We start from the raw sequence: 21119 nt of genomic DNA, 5'->3' as shown, positions 1-21119 counted from the left end.
AAAATCTAAGTTTAGTTTGCCATGCAAATGATAGGAAAAAAAACGGACGCTGACGCAGATGACAATCTTGTGTGCATCCGTGTTTTTTTCACGGACCCATTGACTTGAATGGGTCCGCGAACCGTTGTCCGTGAAAAAAATAGGACAGGTCGTATTTTTTTCACGGACTGGAAACACCGATCACGGACGCGGATGACAAACTGTGCATTAGCAGAGTTTTCCACAGACCCATTGAAAGTCAATGGGTCCGCAGAAAATCACGGAAAATGTAACAACGGTCGTGGGCATGAGGCCTAATCGTAATTGACCAAAAACAGGAAAGGTTTATTCTAATTTCATGTCTAATATTGAGAGAAACCTGCATATGTGTCTTTTTATATACCATAGTGTATGTGAACTTCTGGTTTCAACTGTATATGGTGCTTGTATAGCTCATCATATGTCACCTTTCTGAGAACTATTTTGCATAAAATTGTATGTAAAATTTTGTGCTGCATATAGTTAGGCTCTGTAAACAGAATATTGCATTCATTTTATATTGCTGTATTTACCGCACCATAAAATGCAACTAGCTTATAGAGGAGTAAAATGAGGGGAAAAAAAATTTCATCAGACTTGAGATTAGAGCCCTATTACGGGTCAGACCCCTGTTACTCATGGGACCTCGGGTCAGACCCCTGTTACTCATGGGACCTCGGGTCAGACCCCTGTTACTCATGGGACCTCGGGTCAGACCCCTGTTACTCATGGGACCTCGGGTCAGACCCCTGTTACTCATGGGACCTCGGGTCAGACCCCTGTTACTCATGGGACCTCGGGTCAGACCCCTGTTACTCATGGGACCTCGGGTCAGACCCCTGTTACTCATGGGACCTCGGGTCAGACCCCTGTTACTCATGGGACCTCGGGTCAGACCCCTGTTACTCATGGGACCTCGGGTCAGACCCCTGTTACTCATGGGACCTCGGGTCAGACCCCTGTTACTCATGGGACCTCGGGTCAGACCCCTGTTACTCATGGGACCTCGGGTCAGACCCCTGTTACTCATGGGACCTCGGGTCAGACCCCTGTTACTCATGGGACCTCGGGTCAGACCCCTGTTACTCATGGGACCTCGGGTCAGACCCCTGTTACTCATGGGACCTCGGGTCAGACCCCTGTTACTCATGGGACCTCGGGTCAGACCCCTGTTACTTCTCTATATTTGTTTTTAATAATAATTTATTAAATTAAAAAAAGTTTCAATTAAAAAAAAAAAAGGAAAAAACGGCCCTTGAAAAAAAAAAAATACACACATTTTTGGTGCGGATTTGATGCAGTTTTGCTAGAGGCCTCTCCCTCCTTTTGAATTGAAAATGGGGGGAGAGTTGGCTGTGTGGGGGTAAACTACTGGTTTAAGCAGAAGTTTCTAAAAAATTAAATAATGCAAGAAAATAAAAAAGGGGAAAACGGAAATTGTGCTGTGATCATTAAATAAAATAGTCCTGGATCTGAAAGCCTGCTTGAAAACCATGAACACAAAGGAAACCTTTAATCATTGAAGCAAATGAAAGCATCGATTTGATCTCCAGCATATTGTATAGTATAAAAGCCTTCTGTAATTGTCACCATATGTAGTCATAAGAAATTTCTGTGAAAAACAGAGCCCTTGGGAACCACAGGTTTAGACCTGCTGTACCAGCAGTCTGAGCATACAGCAGTATAAAGGGCACAGAGATCCCCATACACTCATTTGTTGGCCGAACACGCTGTTTTCAGTGGGAGCCGCTGACAATCTTATATGGATGGCGGAGCTCCCGTTTCTCTAGTGACAGATGATGTCCAGATCAGTCCCATTAGCAGCTCTCTCTCTAATGTGAGGAGACTGGGAGAAGCTATTCTACAGTATATAGGGACAGTTAAATACTATAGTTATATATACAGTATTATACTATAGCTGTCCTTATATACTATAGAAGAGCCACTCCCTGTAGTCACAATAGTGAGCGCTTACAGCAGGATCAGTGAGAAATGGCAGGTATGTTGGTACATGACAGTCTCTTTGTAACAAAGCCAGAACCAGCCCTGTACCTCACATGGATCCAGAGATCTCCTCATTCATTGCTCTGCTAGATTTCTATCAAGCTGACAGCTCAAGGGGAGTGTCTTATCTGCTGCAGCTCAGGGGGCGTGTCCATGTTCTCCCTATAACAGCTCAGGAGGCGTGTCTCAGCTCTCCCTATCACAGCTCAGGAGGCAGTTGAAGGATGAAACGGAGCATGTGCGGCCATCTCAGTGAGCAGGACAAAGAACAGATGGTGCTATACAGATACATTGTATTAAATAACTCAGTACATTTTTAATTACATGCAATTACAAAAGTATTCAGCTCCAGGTGCTGGTTTGAAAAACTGTACAATATTTTCCGTGGGACAACACATTTAATATTTTAGGTAGACATAGTAATATACTGTACGGTATATGAAGGAGCAGCAGCCGTCAGCCGGTACTACCCAGATATCTCATCAGTGCTTATGTAGAGAGCGCTGGGACATTTCGGGACAAGATTTCTATTAATGTACAACATGGCTAAATAAAGCAGATTAGATAAATGTTCTTTATCGCTGTCCCTATAGCAGTCACACGTATAATGGCAGCTCCCATGAATATTCTAGCACTTTCCTCCTCACTTGGCTTATTTGTTATGAGCTGATCCCATGCTGAAAATCTATACAATAAAGTGCCATGCTAATGGGGGTAGTTATTTAGGGTTTTTACAGACATTAGGTTTAAAGTTTTCTTCCAAATCTTATTGAATATTGAATTCAGATATTGTGACTGTATACAAATCCCGTGGCTCAGTGATCGACAGATGATTGAGAGATTATCGGTTGATAGTATTTACGTGTGTGAGACTTATCTGACTTCAAAAGAAGGTTCTGTTCACCTCCCATCTGAGCCTACATACATCACTCCGGGAGAAGACTGCATCGTATGCAGCTTCACAGCCCCCCAGTGGTAGGCTTCACCCCCTCTGGCAACTATGTTTAAAAAAAAAAGGGGTTTTATACATTCTTTTGTGGTGGCCCCCTGTATAGTAAAGTGCATTCAGCTTTTTTAATTGTATTAAAAAGTTTGCTGATGCATACCTTTTCTTACAGAGACCCAAAATTTTGGGATTTTGGGGGGCCTCTGTTGGGGGGAAAAGCTTTCTTACTGTAGACGCCAAATGAAAACATAAAATGTTATGTGAACACAGCCTAAAGGGCCCGTTACACGGAACGCTCATCGGGTAGTCCAGTCGTCTGTGCAGACACAAATATCATTATTTCCCGACAGCAGATCGTGCGGTTTAAACACGATCTGATGTCGGCAAACTAGTCAGTATGGGGACGAGCAATCTCATTACCGATCGCTTCTCCTGATTACTGAGGAGGAGATCGCTACATGTGACTGCATCGATCTCCTCAGCTAGTGATCGGCAGATTGTCGGGGAAGAACGCATCCTTCCTGATCTGCTGCTCTGTTGTCCCATGTAAAGGGACTTTAAGGTGTTGATACCCTTTTGCAAATCACTAATTAATGACCTGTTTCTGTGTTTCTAGATTGCAGCATCATACAACAATTTGATTTGCATTTTTGAACCAGTAAATCTGCTAAAACAAAAGAATGCTCCATTACAAGTAAGTATACATCCAAGGTAATTACGTCTGCAGTTGTGCAAAGCAAATGTATCGCTCCCCTTACGCCTCTGTGGCATAGAAAAGTCTAAAAATCCACTGGTTTTGCAACTTTTTTTAGTTGCAATCTGCATTTTACGCTGCCCTCTGCAAAAAGGGGGTGTAGCGAGTGCTATAAGGGAACTAATTCATCATTATTTACGCCACAAACTGACTTAAATAATGGTTGAAATCTTAGATTTTATTCTGGCACCTTGTCATAAATAACATGCCCCTTGCAGCAACCCAGGCGCCATCAAGGCCAGGGTAGCACAGGTCAGCCTTGATAAATCAGGGCCTTAGTATATAAAGAAGCACTCCTACTACTTCTTCTTTGCCTACATAGTGGAGGATAGGCTTGTTTTTTGCAGGACAAGTTGTGTTTTTAAGAGCCCCATAGAACTTGGTCTACTTTCACACTGGCGTTTTGGCTTTCAGTTTGTGAGATCCGTTCAGGGCTCTCACAAGCGGTCCAAAACGGATCAGCTTTGCCCTAATGCATTCTGAATGGAAAAGGATCCGAATGCCTCAGTTTGCCTCCGTTCTGTCTCCATTCTGCTTTGGAGGCGGACACCAAAACGAAACTGAGCCAAACAGATCCGTTCTGACACGCAATGTAAGTCAATTTTCACTGGCACAATAGAAAACGGATCCGTCCTCCATTGACTTTCAATGGTGTTCAAGGCGGATCCGTCTAAGAGAATACAATTACAAACTGATCCATTCTGAACGGATGCAGACTTTTGTTTTATCTGAACGGATCCGTCTGTGCAGATCCATGACGGATCCGCACCAAACACTAGTGTGAAAGTAGCCTTAGCAGATTGTGTATTGAAAAATGGGTAGAACATTGTTGTGGGGGTAAAATTGGGGAAAAAAACATACATTCAGCTATTGTTGTTTTTGGTTTGTACGTGTTCTGCACTGTGTACCGTTTGCTTACCTGCTTTATTTTTTTATTTTTTACCAAATCTCCCTTGATCTTTGATTGCATTTTTAGCTCGGCTCCATGAAGACTGCTTTGACCTGAGACTGCAGTTCAGTTCCAGTCTAAGGTAGTCTGAGACACGCCTCCTGTCTCATCATTGGTTCAGGCTGGTGCTCTGCTGCACTAATGGAGCTGAGCCAAAAAGCAGCCAAGTGGCAAGGTTTGAGTAAACGAAGACAGGTGATCATCTGTAGACAGTCATTTTTGAGCTCCTGACTGGAAGATTACTTCAAAATCCTGGAAATGGTAAACTATAAAAAATACTGTACTTTTTTTATATTATCTTCTTAGGGAGGTCCCTCTCAGTGGCAGAAAAGTGGCCACATAGTCTTGGACTCTGTTGTACATAATTTAACCTGGGACCCAACAGGTGAGGAGCAGTTTTGGACTCTATATGTGACCTTTCAGTTTAGATTTGCCTTTTTCACCTCTGAATTTCTTGATAATTTGCAAGGTCCTGTTCACACAACAGTTTTGTCAGCTAATATAATGAAACGATTTGTGAATTTCCTATGTTTTCAACCCACTCCTAGTTTTGGCTTAAAGAGAACTGTCGGCATCTATTAACCCCCCCCCCCCCCCCCCCCCCCCTCACCAACCTGCTGTAACCACTACATAGTGTGAAAGACACTGATTCCAATTATATAATAGTTGTGTACCATCTCCTCGCCAACTACTCCTGAGACTTGGCCCTGTGTTTTCAATAATGAACATTCATGGCCTGCTGATGGACGGCTGAGGAGTCCGCTGCGTGTTGACAGGACTTGCATGCTTCCATTTATTGTGATATCGTAGCAGGAGATTGCTAATGAGTTCACCCACACTATATAAATCATGTACCTATACAGTGGTTATATTACTTTGGGGTCCACACACGGGGTGGCCGGTATGGAAATACAGATGCCAAATACTGATCAAAATGGTGTGAAAGTGGCCTCAATGTCAGAACAAGTTATTATGTATTGTAGGTACACGTCTGTTAACGGGCTCAAGCAGCCTGCAGCTCTGGTCCAGTGGTACTAGAGACAAGTTATCCAGTGAGGACTCTCAGGAGAAACCAGACACTGATTGTGCCAACTGGACATGCATCTGGCAGTGCAAGTAAGATACCCATATGTACAATATTGCTGTTTTATTACTAAATCTTCAGTCAGATTTTCATATATTTCTTACTCTTCTCCTCTGTTCCGCCTCTCAGTAGTTATGCATTGGGGCAGATTTACCAACCCTAAGATTTAGACAGTGCAAGCTTGTTGGTTTACTTGGTGGCTAGGTTTTGCACCAAAATGTTGATGCCGCCTTGGCACACATTGTTGCATATTAAAGGGGTTGTTCATCTTCAGGGGGTATTTTGTCAGACTTGCATGCTGCTGCAGCACTCCGCTCCCCCGCGGTCAACTTCTGGTTTTATGCCACTGCAGCCAATGCCCAGCCTCGCTTGCATCATGTGGCCAATTGATGGGAAAAATCACTGCAGCGGCCAGTAATTGGCTCCAGTGGCGTCAAATTTGATGTTGACAATGGGGAAGTGAAGGACCTGGGAACTAGCAGAGAGGGGATCAGATCCAACCACAAAGGGGGGGGCTGACAAAACATCCCCTGAAGATTACCATCCCCTGTATGGCATATAACACCCTCTTCATGTTAAAGGGGTTCTCCGGGAATGAAGAAATACTTAAATATTACTTTATAGTAAATATATTTCCAAATACCTGTCATTATTTATTATGGCTTGTTTTGTCGGGGGAGCAATCATCAGGGGAAACAAAATGGCCACTGTCCTACCAGTACACACAGAACCTCTCCTAATCACACAGGAGGACTAGTTACATCACAACACTGAACTAAAAAGCTGCCTCATCCTCCTCTCTGCTTTACTTGTCAAGGATTATGATCCTGAATACAGCTAATAAGAACTTGAGCTCAATCTCTGGGAATTTAGTTCAGAGGAGACATTAAGTACAGAGAGGACGGACAGGACAGACTGTGATCATGGAGACTTCATACAAGTGCTGCTGCTAATTACCCCCACCCTCCTCTCTGTACTTCATGTCTCCTCATCATTTCCATTCCCGCAGAGAGGAGGATTAGGCAGCTCTTTAGCTCAGTGTTATGAAGTAACTTGTCCTCCTGTGTGATTAGGACAGGTTGTGTGTGTGTGTGTGTGTGTACTGGTAGGACGGCGGCCATTTTATTTTTCCTAGTGATTGCTCCATAGACAAAACTAGCCACTCTAACTAATGAAAGGTATTTGGGAATATATTTATTATAAAGTAATATTTAAGTATTTTCATTTTCTTAATTCCCGGAGAACCCCTTTAATCTCCATTAATCTGTTGGAAGTGGTGATGAAATTGTCTAGATCACCTGACAAATGTGGTGCAAGGCATCTATGTCAGTTCTTAGAGCAAACTGCGTCAGTTATCTCCCCCATTGAGACGGCAGCTACAAAAATCTCTGTCTCCCAAACCTTATTGGTCTTAAATGATGTGGAGAATTTCTGTTATAATTACAAGCTTTCTATTAATAAATGCAGTGATCTATAACTGTGTTCTCCCTTTCATCTTGAGAAACACAGTTGGAGACTTGAAAAAAGAACTACGTTCAAAGTGCTAGCCCCTAAGTACTTATCACATGAGCTTGATGGGATTGGGGAATGAATATGAGAATAATAAGCAGTCATACACAAGAATTTAGCATTTTTTGTATCACTGCCTCTTTTGTAATTGGTTTTACTGTGGCTACAACCAGCAGTTGATTCTATTTTTAATTTATTTTAATGCACTATTACTTCCAGGGCTCTGTACATATGAAATGCGTACATAACACAAAACCATAAAGAAATGCAATAAACCTGAACTTACTGAGGTACAGATTGGCACACAAGGAGCATGGGCCCTGTCCGTGCAGATATTTTGAGGCTCTTCTGGTGTACAGGCGGTCACCTTTCAGCCTGCTTGTAGGTGCTTCACATAAGGGCAAGCAAACGTCCACTCTGTGCCCCTTTGTAGGATTGAACAAAAGTTTTGTAATGCTTTGCTTGTGCCCATTCTAATGGCGTATAAGGGACTCTTCAGGAGAGGAAACTTTTATCTTCCTTGATGTGAGGAATCACTGATGTATTTACTTGCTGTGGAAGTGAAGCTAGCTTATCTTCATCAAATAATGTATTTTACAGAACTGCCTTCTCTGTCCACCTAATGAAGTTTTCCCCAGACGGAGAGTTTTTTGCTACAGCCGGGAAGGTGAGCTATTCGTTATTTAATTATTATTTTTTTTGGGGGGGGGGGGGGGAATTTATTAATATTTTTTTATTTTTTGACAGAAGTATAATTGGATCCAAAAACTGCACTATAAGGGTTCCGGCACATGGTGCAGATTTGTGTGCAGAAAAAATCTACACCAAAACCATACAAAAACAAACGCATAAATCTGCAATATTTACCACGGTTTTGGTGTTTTGTTTTTTTTGTTCGGATTTGATGCTGTATTGCTGCAGATCTCACCCTTCTATTGAAAAGGTTAAAATCTGCACAGCAGGACAATTTCCACACATGTAAAAATAAAAGTATAGATGAGACTTGTCTAATGTCATACACTTTGCTGGTACTGTATTATGCCGCTTGTATTTCGGATTTTGTTTGGAAAAATACACCCACGTAAAACCCTAACAGCACAACACTAAAATGACTAAATATCCAATTGTGTTAAATGTACACATGAGGGGGGCACATTATATGATTTATCTTCTAAAGAAGGAGGATTTTAATGTTTTATTGAATCTCGCGTTATTTCAGCGTGACCCAGTAAAAACTACACATCCTGGCAAATTATCATGTTTTTCCACATGTTTCTGCCTTTGTTCTATCTTTCCTTGTAAGTTTTCAGTCCTTTTTCTTTTTCTTCCCCCCCCCCCCCCTTTTTCTTTTGAAAAACTGCGGAAAAGGAAAGATTGCACTTTTTCATGCTTTTGATTTCTCGACTAATGACTTTACTTACTTATACCCTCTTTTTCTTTATCTTTAATCAATATAAAAGATATTAAGAGACATTAAATTGGAAGTTCATTATTTAGACATTTCTACAATGCCCTGATAATGTGGGTTGTGAGGAGAATTTTACCAACTTGTGAATTGAGAACAGTGGAGAATATGGCATTAAAGGGTTTATCTATGAAAACAAAAATATCTGCAGTGTGTTGTAAATTGATTAAAAAAAAAAAAAAAAGGGTCATACTCGCCCTACTGGTCCCCCTACCACTCCGGTTTCGAGGGTACCTGGTCTCCCAAAGATCTCCACTTCCTGCTGCATCAATGACGTCTCAATGCGACCGCTGCAACCAGCACTGACCTGTGCGAAGGAATGATGCCATAGAGTTCAGTTTTTAGATGTAGCAGAGTTTAGTATGTCAGATGTAGCTTTGAGTCTGTGTCTTGGTTAGATGTAGTACTGTTGCAGCAGGCTCAGTTCTACAACAACCCAAAGGAGACCAAAATAGTGTTCTCTTGGTCTTTGTTGGGTTGGTATACATTTAGTATGCTTCTATTTTTCTTGTATTGAATAGTATCATGGACTTTGATATTCTATACAAAGGTACATGGTAAAAATAAAAAAAAACTGCTTTCTATACTTCTAGCATATGGGCAGCATATCACTTTATAGGCCTATAAAGTGAAATATTTCACAGCCTTCCATTGGAAGCTGTGGAGAGTTCTTCCTGTCTTATGCCTCTGTGAGTGATTTTTTTATTTTTTTTAATCTGCCTGTTCATCTTATGAAAGAGGCAGAAGAGCATTAGTAGAGCGCTGTCTTCAGTATATTTCCTTTTACACTGTGGGCACGGTGGCATTAGCAAGCTCACTGCTTACAAGATGGATGTTGTTCAAGTGTCTTAAGGTTTTCTTTTTTTCACCTGCATGTTCTGTATCTGTTTCTTCTGCAGGATGACTGCCTAGTGAAGGTCTGGTACAATACTGAAAGCTGGCACTCAGCTGTTAATTCTCCGGTTACCAGCCCAGAGAAAGAAGGTCAAGGAGAAGTGGATTTCTCTTTTATCTACCTTGCTCATCCTCGAGCAGTGACTGGGTTTTCTTGGAGAAAGACAAGTAAATTCATGCCACGGTTAGTGCATTTATAAGGCACACAGGACTGATCTTCTGATTTGCACAGGAGCTCACACTTTGTAGTTCATTATGTTACAGTTTTGAGATTAAAAGTATTCGGTCTCCAGAAGTAAAGGGGCAGTGATGGTCAGTTTGCAGTGTTCGCCAGCGAACACATGCGTGCTGCCATCTTTAGTAAGGTAGACTCACCCACGATGCACAGATAAGCCCTTACTTGTGTTAGGCCGGGAGCAGGCAGTTCCGAGAACAGCCTGATGAAGGCCCCCGGCGGCTGTTCTCAGAACTGCCTGCTCCCAGTGACTGCATTTGATTTCAGACCAGCTCCCAGCACAGGTAAGGGCTTACCTGTGCATCGCCGGACTGGTAAGTCTACCTTTCTAAAGATGGCAGCCAGCGAACACATGTTCGGCTAGCCTAACACTGCGAACTGACCATCACTGTAAAGGGGTCGTCCCAAATGACAACTTATCATCTGTCCATAGGTTTACTAGAATGAGGGTCTCATGTCTCACATTTGACCGAAGCGGCAGCTAAGGGTGCACACTACCGTCCTTTCAAACTGTATGGGACTTCCTAACATGAGACCCCAGTCACATTTTCAGGTTTTAGGTTTGGTCTCCTCTCATACAGACTCCTCACAGCGCCATTTATTGGTATGCTACTCTACCTGAAACTGCAGTTTAGTCCCATTCAAGTAACACAAGCTCGCAGCTTAGTTTTTTCCCTGCGTTCTGATCATAGGGAGTACCTGGGGTCCACACCTATCAAATCTACATTGATGGCTTAACCTTGAAAACCATTTTAAGCCAAAGTATATCCAGAAGAAAACAATTCCATATTTTCCCTTTATATTTCTCCGTGCCACGATTTTGAGAAAATTTAAACCTGTTAAATTGTGCTAAGTAAGGCTACTTTCACACTAGCGTTCTGCTGTCCGCTCGTGAGCTCCGTTTGAAGGGGCTCACGAGCGGAGCAGAACGCTTCCGTCCAGCCCTGATGCAGTCTGAATGGATGCGGATCCGCTCAGACTGCATCAGTCTGGCGGCGTTCAGCCTCCGCTCCGCTCGCCTCCGCACGGCCAGGCGGACAGCTGAACACTGCTTGCAGCGTTCAGCTGTCCGCCTGGCCGTGCGGAGGCGTGCGGATCCGTCCAGACTTACAATGTAAGTCAATGGGAACGGATCCGCTTGAAGATGACGCCATATGGCTCAATCTTCAAGCGGATCCGTCCCCCGTTGACTTTACATTGAAAGTCTGAACGGATCCGCTCAGGCTACTTGCGCACTTAGAATTTTTTCTAAGTTATTAATGCAGACGGATCCGTACTGAACGGAGCCTCCGTCTGCATTAATATGATCGGATCCGTTCAGATCGGATCCGATCAAGCGCAAGTGTGAAAGTAGCCTAACAAATATTAGGAGACTGTGTAAAAAAAAAAAAAAAAAAAAAAAAAAAAAAGCGCTGACCTTCACCCTTAATGGGAGGTGCGTTTTTTCTTGATATGCTGAAGTTATACTAATGACTACTGGCACTGGACGGCTACACATTGTGTTACATACATTGTGTTACATATTGCATTTTACACATTTAGGTATCTACAAAACTAAGTTTGTGCCAGAGATTTCTGTGTGATTTTTCTTTGCAGCAGGTCAGTGAGTCCCGACAAATCTTATTCACGTGCATAGAGCGTTCCTAGACCAATTGTCCACGTGTGACACTAGGGAATTACCTCCTTATAATTCTGCCAGTCACAATGTATTTTATGGTTCAGTAGCTCTCACTGAGAACAGTACATTGTATATTGATGTGCAGTCCCTGCTGTAATTTGGATGTGAATCAGAAATCTCTAGGACTTGTGTGCAGGCAGAGGGAACCGAGGCATGTCCGCACTGATCTGTACAAGCAGTCTGCAGTTCTGAAAACGCGCTGGGTACAGGGCTCAAACCTAGGCAGCTGCATCAGTTTTACTGTATTACAATCACACATCCCTTTAGGAATTTGTAGCTTTGCACAAAGATTTAAATTGACTCCTAAACATAAAAAAACTTTTTTTTTTTTTTTCTCCCCACAGATGCTCTGTATGTAATGTTCTTCTTACATGCTGCAAAGACAATGTCTGCCGGCTCTGGGCAGAGACATTGCTGCCCAATGACAGCCTTTTATATGGCGATGGGTTTAGCCAAAAAATCGAGTCAGACGGCTTAAATAATAACTTCAAAAGAAATCTATCGAGTAAAGAGCGAGTGCAAAGTGCACTGGAGGTGAGAACTGCAGTTATCTAAGTCGGGTCTGTTTTTTTTATTTCCTTCAGCGCAGATCTGTAAAAGGTGAAATTTGCTTGGAAGCGGTCTCATTACAAGTTAGAGGCCCACACAAAAGTAGTATGCTAACAATATGGCTACAAACATATCATCCAGGCAGTACAAAGTTAGGTCCTAAGTGTGTATGTGTATGACCAAGGGAAGGGAGCCACTATATGGTCCCTTTACTTATACTACTGGTTTTGCAAAATGTGTCAGTTTAATAGATGGTGTATCTTGCTATAATGATGTATTTTGCAATAAGAAAGGTATATACTGTATGTGCGTCTTCATAGTTCCTGCTGCTACAGTTGGAGTTGAAGGGGTTGTCTCAAGAACAATATTCTACTTGTTGCAAGCCAGCGGCTGTATCTAAAAACTTCTCTAATGGCTTTTAATTAGATGTTTTAGTATAACCGATGAGTTATTCAATAAAATGTGTCTGTATACCGCCCCCTGCTGTTCAACATTGCTGAGGTAGATGCACATGCTCAGTTCCATCCTTCAACTTCCACCAGCTTTATATACTGTTAGAATCTGTGCCAGTTGCAGGGCGAGAGCTGCGGCAGAAAGGACGTGCCCCTTGACATGTGACGGGAAGGGGGCTGCAACAAGAAAGGACACAACCCATGAGCTGCCAGTGTGCAGAGCCATGGAACAATGAACGGGCAGAGCTCCCGATCCATGTGAGATACTGTACTGACAGTTATAATGCACCTGCATTGGCAATATTGTCAGAAAGTGGTTACTAATAAGAAGCCAAGGACATAGGCCTCTATTGGATTCCAGTAATGCTATGTCAAACTACAATTATTGTTCATCCTTAGGCAGCTATACATGTACATTAGGTGTTTTCCCTGCAGAAATGTTGTCTGTCCTGTATATTTTGGTCCTTTGCATTTCCTCTGCTGCTTACTGTAAATGTGCACGGTCAGGAGGGCTGTTCTTGGTGTGATCAGACCAGTGCTCTCACTCCCCTCTCACAGTATGCAGCCTCAGACACAGCAACTGCATCCTTCTCCCCGTGTAGTATCACTGTGTTATTTACACAGGGAGGTGTAAAGGTTTATGAGCACCTACAGATGAGGTAGAATTCCACTTTCCATTAAAGGGGGTGTCTCACTTGAATTGACTCCAGTCATTTTCCTAAAATCAGTACTGAACAACTTTAAAGGGGTTGTCTGGGTTCAGAGCTGAACCCGGACATACCCAGAATCGCGAGACTTTGCGCAATAACTTCATAAGTTAATTTGTACTGTAAAAAAACATTTACTAAACTTGGGAAATTTTTTCATTTTTTTTTTCTTTTACAGTACAAACTAATTTATGAAGTTATTGCGCAAATTCTCGTGAGACTTTGCGAAGCAATAACCTCGGCTCATCGGAGCTAATACATTCTAATTCTGCACTGAGCTCCTGCTCCGTACAGTATTAGAACAAAGTTTTATGTGAATCGACTTCGGATGTTTCATCCGAAGTCGATTCGCTCACCTCTAGTCACCGGCTCTGATGAGCGGGCTTTAGCGCTGCCCTAGCCTGTACAACGGCTAAGGCAGTGCTGAAGCCAGCCCATCAGAGCCGGTGACGTCACCGAACACACTGCTGGGTGGAAGCCTCTGCTCGGCATTGTGTTATTGTAAATAAAATAAAAAGCCCTTGCCCTGCGCGATCCTGCGCAGAGCAAGGGAGAGCATTGGAGCATAAAGTGCTCCGATGCTAATATCAGAGGGCTGCCTAGGTGAAAATATGGGTATGTCCGTATTCAGCTCTGAACCCAGACAACCCCTTTAACTTTAGCCGAGTGTTGGAGCTGTTCAACATGCTGCACAAGCTCAGGAGTCCTCAAGAACCTCAGTTCTCTCTGCCCTTACCCTTGCCACTGATTGGCAGCTTTCCTCCTATACATCATAAAGGAAAAAAAACTATGAGGTTAGTTATTCTGCATGCTGAATAGTGAAATTTTTTTAATCAATTTTTTTTCATTTCCCTATTTAAAACAGTTAATCAAAAAGTGAGTTATATAGTGCGCTCCAAGAAAATAAGCCTTCACACAACGGAAAAAGAAAAAAGTTATGGCTATGGAATGAGTACTTTGATGTGTTCACATGTACTGTTGATTTACTCTACAATGAATGGGTTGTCCATTAGAAAACCAATCGCCTGCTCATGGGAATAAGTGTCTGATCTGCAGGAATCTGACTGCTGGGCCCTTGTCGGTCACAAGAATGGGGCCCTGTGTTCCCCCCATTTGAATAGAGCAGTGGTCACACATGCTTGCTGTCTCTCCATTCAACTCTATGGGACTGTCAATGGCTGAATGTTTGTACTTGGCCGTCTCTGAGAGCCCTATAGGGTTGAATGGAGCAGAAGCATGCATGTGTGGCTGACACCCCATTTATACAGGGGGGGCGCAGGGCCCCATTTTCATGATGGGCAAGAACCAGCAGTGGGGACCCCCACTAATCAGGCACGTATGTGTTTGTAATGAATATAATAGGTTTGCTGTAAAGCAATGTGTATAACTGCTTGCACTTTCCTATGCACAGTTGAATCTGAGGCATTTTCGTAGAGGAAGGAGTCGGTCTTTAGCACTGGTGGCACATACTGGATATCCTCCTCACCAGCAGGACGCTCATGAGGTTCATCGGAATACACCCTTCCATGGCAATGCACTTTGTCACTTTCACATTGCTGCCAGCATTAATCCAGCCACAGGTGAGATGTGCGCAGTAGTCGTAAGCCGGATCCATGTGCAGAGTTTGTTACCATTCACCACTTGGAAATGTCTTACCTGCTTCTGTTCTTGTAGAGATATTTTCCAAGTACTGTACTCATTACCTGTCTGTGCCTTCCATCATTATTTCTCCAACATCTAGAGCCTGAGGAACGTGATTTATCGCTAGATTGTGCAGTGATCACCATGCATTACTATGGGCAGCATTGACTGCAAGATAGTGAGACACCCTCCATTGTTTGTAGTGATCTCAGGCTTGTGTGCGGCTTTGGACAGTTCTTGTGCTAATGTCCCATCCAGATGCAGGTTGGATCTGTTGTGGTGCAGGAGGAAACTTTTCCACATCATGTTCTTCAGACCTGCTGAGGTTGCATTGCCGATCACTTCAGAGCCGAGCTGTTGCTACTCCACAATAATAGCCCTTTCAGATGCAGCAGATTTGTAAACTGATGATGAGAAGCAGCATAGCCTGGTCTTATGTGGGTCATTTAAATACTGGACCATAGTGAAAAGTTTATGAAAGTAAAGTCTGTCAGTATTTTTTTTTATTAAGTTCCTTCTTGTAACATTTTATTTCCACAGACATTCCTCTGCTTCCTTCCATATCATCAATGAGTCTTGGAGAAACTGAAGAAAACAATGGCCCTTTTGTTGTACATTGGCTAAATAACAAGGAGTTGCATTTTTCCTTGTCTATGGAAGTCTTCCTTCAACAACTGAAGAAGAGCTTCGAGCAGCAGTCTTCAGACGCTAACATTGACGAAACCAACCAGGTGGAAGGGAATTCAGATGAAGGTTTGTGCTGTATTTGATAGGCTTTGGTCCTGTCCCAGTATTCATTCTGAAACAACCACTGAATATTGTACTTCTGAGACCGTAATCTAGAAAACTGGTAATTGATCCCACACCCTCAACATGTCAAGCTGTAATAAGGATGCCATGGAGGCTCATCCCCGTCTGCCACTGGCTGCTCCCCCCGACACCGGATGTTTTCATCTGTGCACGGGGAGAAGTAGCAGTGGCGGTGTGGGGAGCCAGGTAAGTATATTCATTGTGAGGGGCCCAGCATATGGGAGAGCATTTTATAGTCTTGAATAAGCCCTTTAAACAGAACCTATCACTGTCAATGCAGTTGTCAGCCAATGGCAGGCGGGGGCGGGGACACGCCTCCCTAGCATTACTTGCAATGTTGAGCATGGGAGGGGGGGGGGGGGGGGCTTTTTTATAGCATTGGATAACCCCTTTAATAAAAATGCCATTTCATAGGTAAATTAAAGGGATAGTGTCCTCATAGACATACTATGCAAGGGGCATATAGAAAAGTGTTGCTAATATGGAAAAAAAAAAAATCCTTTTTATTTCATTAGTTTGAGAAGCACAATTCAGATATCATAGGGGTCACTTACTAAGACCAGGGTTTTAGACGCTGGTCCTTAACCCCTGCGCTGGCAGTGGAGCCTCCAAAGTTTTGTAGAGGCTACGGCACATCCACCGCTGGAGTAATCTACGCCTTCCCTGCTGTCTATAAGACATTCACTTATTTCAAGGAAATTGAGTCCTGCATTTTTGGGAGCTATTTTTGTCATTTAGAGACTTGGAGTCCAGTTTCTTAACCCCATAGGGACACAGCCTTATTTCACCTTAAGGACCAGGCCAAAATCTGACTAGTGTCACTTTAAGTGGTGATAACTTTAAAACGCTTTGACTTATCCATGCCGTTCTGAGAGAGTTTTTTCGTCACATATTGTACTTCATGACACTGGAAAAATGAAGTCAAAATGTATTTATTTTTGCATAAACAAATACCTAATTTACCCAAAATTTGGAAAAATTTGCAAATTTCAAAGTTTCTCTACTTCTGTAATACATAGTAAAACCCCCAAAAATTGTGATGACTTTACATTCCCCATATGTCTACTTCATGTTTGAATTATTTTGGGAATGATATTTTATTTTTTGGGGATGTTACAAGGCTTAGAAGTTTAGAAGCAAATCTTGAAATTTTTCAGAAATCCAATTTTTAGGGACCACTACAGGTCTGAAGTCACTTTGCGAAGCTTACATAATAGAAACCACCCAAAAATGACCCCATTCTATAAAGTACACCCCTCAAGGTTTTCAAAACCGATTTACAAACTTCGTTAACCCTTTAGGTGTTGTACAAGAGTTGTTGGCAAATGGGGATGAAATTTGATAATTTAATATTTTTTTTTGCCTAATTTTCCATTTGAACCCTTTTTTTTTTTTTTTTTTTATAATCTTTATTGCCCTGACTCTGCCGTTTACAGAAACATCCCATATGTGGCTGTAAACTACTGTACGGCCACACAGCAGGGCGTAGAGTGAAAGGAATGCCATACGGTTTTTGGAAGGCAGATTTTGCTGGATATTTTTTTTTTTTTTTTTTTTTTTTTTTACACCATGTCCCATTTGAAGCCCCCCTGATGCACCCCTAGAGTAGAAACTCCCAAAAAAGTGACCGCATTTTAGAAACTACCGGATAGGGTGCCAGTTTTGTTGGTACTAGTTTAGGGTACATATGATTTTTGGTTGCTCTATATTACACTTTTTGTGAGGCAAGGTAACAAGAAATTGCTTTTTTGGCACAGTTTTTTTTTATTTTATTTTTATTTACAACATTCATCTGACAGGTAAATCATGTGGTAATTTTATAGAGCAGGTTGTCACGGACGCAGCGATACTTAATATGTATACTTTTTTTAATTTATGTAAGTTTTACACAATGATTTCGTTTTTAAAACAAAAAAATGTTTGTGTCTTCATAGTATAAGAGCCATAGTTTTTTAAGTTTTTGGGCTATTATCTTAAGTAGGGGCTCATTTTTTGTGGGATGAGATGATGGTTTGATTGACACTATTTTGGGGGGCATATGACTTTTTGATCGCTTGCTATTACACTTTTTGTGACTTAAGATGACAAAAAATTGCTTTTTTTACACCGTTATTTTTTTACGGTGGTCACCTGAGGGGTTAGCTCATGTGATATTTTTATAGAGCTGGTCGATACGGACGCGGCGATACCTAATATGTATACTTTTTTTTTTTTTTTATTTATGTAAGTTTTACACAATGATTTCATTTTTGAAACAAAAAAAAAAACATGTTTCTCGCCCAGTTTCCTTGGGGGACACAGAAGACCTTGGGTATAGCTCATCTCCATAGGAGGCGTGACACTAAGTGAAAACTGTTAAGCCCCTCCTCCACAGCTATACCCTCAGCCTGGAGAGAGAGACTGACAGTTTTTGCTTAGTGTCCAAGGAGGCAAGACACTCCCTGCTACTGCAGGGCTGATTCTCCTTGTTTAAATTTTGATTTTTACTTTTTTCTTTTCTTTTTGTTCCAGATCATCAGGGACAACAGAGTCGCACTAGACCTCTCTGTTTCTCCCGGGGTCGAGCTGCGCCAGTGCCGGTCATCCGCACTGCTGCCTCCCCCACAGAAGGCAAGGTGGACCAGGGCAGCCCAGCTCCCCTGTATCCCGCCAGCGCAAGGGTCGCCCGCACGCCAAGCCCCTCTTCCAGCGTCCTGCCACTACGGTGCCAGTAGCTGAAGGGGCGACCCTGCTGGAATGGACCGAGGGTGAAGACGGCTATGGTGAGAGATTGGCTTCTCCAGCCCTACGACCCCCCCCTTTCCACCACCACCACCACCACCCGGTCTCCTGCGGGCCTAACCCCCCCCCCCCCCCCCCCATGGCCCATACTGTGCCTCTCTGAACAGCTTTCATAGCTGTGATGGTGAATGCCTTGCCTCTGATGGCAGAGGTCATGAGTTCGAATCCCTGGACAAACCTTAACCCTTCCACTGAGGCCCCTGGGGTGCCGCAGGGCGGCAATCTGCTCCCTGCTCCCCCCCCTCCCCCTCCTGGCCCCATAGGACATGCAGCTGCTGTCCCCCTTTATCTTTTGATGTCCCGCCGGTATATGATACTACGCGGGCACCCGATCTCGGGGTCCCCCCATCTCCTTACCGGAGCGTTGCTCAGGGCCTGGGGCCCGCTCCTGACAGACCTCGCCTCCGGCCGGCATGGACATTCCGGTGCGGCCGGGCGCCGCAATGACCTGCTGGGCCGCCATCGGGCCTGCGGGGCCGCAATTCCGGCACTCCATTTGGGCCCGACTCTTCCGGCCTGCGGGGTGGGCTCCCGCGGCCGGTTTAATGCGCCGCTCCGCCTCAGTCCCGGCGGTATATAATACTATGCGGCCCCGGTCGGCCGGGCGCCGCACAAATTTAGGCCCCGGCTTTACGGCCTACTAGGCCGCGAAAGTCTGGCCTTTGTTGGAGGGGGCGGGTACTTCTCCAGGCGTGAATTCTTCCCGCCTGGGGCTTCCTCCGCCCCCAGTGGATCGCAGCGCCGGCCCCCAGGCCGGCTCCCTGTTAACCCTTTGGGTGCAGGCCGGCTCCCAATGGGCCTGTATGGTTGGCCACCCCTTTTTTCTCTTGCATCAAGAGAATCTGTGCCCTATATGGTGGTTCCCCTTTAGCCTCAGAGAGGCTGTTTTAAATAAAAAAAAAAAAAAAAAAAAAAAAAAAAAAAAAAAAAATATGAAATAATAATGAATGGGCAGATGTCTGGCAGATTCTTGTGGGCTGCGCAGGACGCTGCAGCCTCATCGCAGTGGTGCTGCCTGTCTGCATGCCCCCCTTCCATAGGCGGCATGGTTTCGCGCTCCCAGCCTGCGTCGCTGCCAGGTGCATTTACCCTTTTGGGCGGTTTCTTGCCCTCTCCCGGGATGCAGCGCGGGCCAGGTGCATGCGGTCAGTTCTGTGGGCGGCATTCGTCACCCTCTCCGGGTATGGTGCCTGCCATGGGCATGGCCCCCCCCCTCCCAGGCGGGATACTGCACTCTCCCTGGCTGCGGGCTGGCCCTGTGTGTGACCTTCTTGGGCGCGGTGCTGGCCATGTGCACGACCCCCTTCCATAGGCGGAACGCTGCACTCTCGCTGGATTCGCTGCCAGCCGTGTGCGTGACCCCCTTCCATGGGCGGAATACTGCACTCTCACCGGATACGGTGCTGGCCATGTGCACGTCCCCCTTCCATAGGCGGAACGCAGCACTCTCACTGGATTCGCTGCCGGCCGTGTGCGTGACCAACTTCCATAGGCGGAATACTGCACCCTCACCGGATACGGTACTGGCCATGTGCACGTCCCCCTTCCATTGGCGGAACGCAGCACTCTCGCTGGATTCGCGGTCGACCATGTGCGTGACCCCCTTCCATTGGCGGAACGCTATACTCTCACTGGATTTGTTGCCGATCATGTGCATGTCCCCCTTTTATTAGGCGGAAGTCTGCACTCTCACCGGATGCGGTACTGGCCAGGTGCACGACACGCTTCCATAGGCGGAACGCTGCACTTTCACTGGATTTGCGGCTGACCATAGGCATGACCCCCTTCCATAGGTGGTATGCTGCACTCTCATTGGATTCGCTGCCGGCCTTGGGCACGCCTCCTTCCCTCAGGCGGCATGCATACACTCCCTCTGTCTGTGGTTGTTCTCTCGCCGGTGCGTTGCTGGCCATGTGCATGAACCCCTTCCATGGCGGGGTGCTTGCACTCTCGCTGGATCCGCTGTCAGCCATGTGCATGGCCCCTCTTCCGTGGGCGGTGTACGCACTCTCACTGGATTCGCATTCGCTGCCGGCCATGGGCATGCCTCCCTTCCTCAGGCGACATACACACATTCTCACTGACTGTGTTTGTCTCTCGCCAGTACGTTGCTGGTTATGTGCATGACTCCCGTACATGGCAGGGTGCTCTCACTCTCCCTGGATGAGATGCTGGCCATGTGCATGACGCCCGCTGCACGTGCAAGCGGGCGTCATGTTTACACATCGCACCAGCGCCGTACATGGGTGGAACGCTTGCACTCCCATTGGATTCGGTGCTGGCCTTGTGTGTGACCACCCCTCATTCCATGGGCGGACCTTTGCACGCTCATGAGATTCACGGCTGTCCTTGTACGTGCTGTGCTGGACTTGTACATGTCCCCTTCATTGGCGGAGTGGTTGCACTCTCACAAAGTTCGGTGTTGGGGGAATTATTGCACGCTCTCTTAATGCTAGGATAACCCTGTGCATGTCCCCCTTTCACTAGGTGGACCTCCTGCGCTCCTGCAGGATTGTATGGTATGTCCTATGTCTCTGGAGTAGGTACGGCCTTAGGCGTCACCCCCTTTTGGGGTGGGCCTTTGCATTCTTGCCGACTGCAGTTTGCCAGGTACATTTCCCCTCTTTCGGGGCGGACTGCTTA

General features: G+C 44.8%; 1 protein-coding gene across 1 annotated transcript in view; it reads left to right on the top strand.

The window, feature by feature from the left end:
- DMXL1 (Dmx like 1) overlaps positions 1-21119 on the top strand; it is a 142418-nt gene that overhangs the window by 24679 nt on the left and 96620 nt on the right. The window contains 8 exon segments of the mRNA XM_044275895.1: positions 3585-3662; positions 4978-5056; positions 5655-5787; positions 7865-7931; positions 9629-9807; positions 11881-12070; positions 14656-14824; positions 15426-15638. Coding sequence (XP_044131830.1) covers positions 3585-3662; positions 4978-5056; positions 5655-5787; positions 7865-7931; positions 9629-9807; positions 11881-12070; positions 14656-14824; positions 15426-15638 — 1108 coding nt within the window.

The sequence above is a fragment of the Bufo gargarizans genome, chromosome 1, assembly GCF_014858855.1.
Source record: "Bufo gargarizans isolate SCDJY-AF-19 chromosome 1, ASM1485885v1, whole genome shotgun sequence".
Lineage (NCBI taxonomy): Eukaryota > Metazoa > Chordata > Amphibia > Anura > Bufonidae > Bufo > Bufo gargarizans.
Note: the sequence above shows the minus strand (reverse complement) of the source record. Positions and strands in the feature narration are given on the sequence as shown.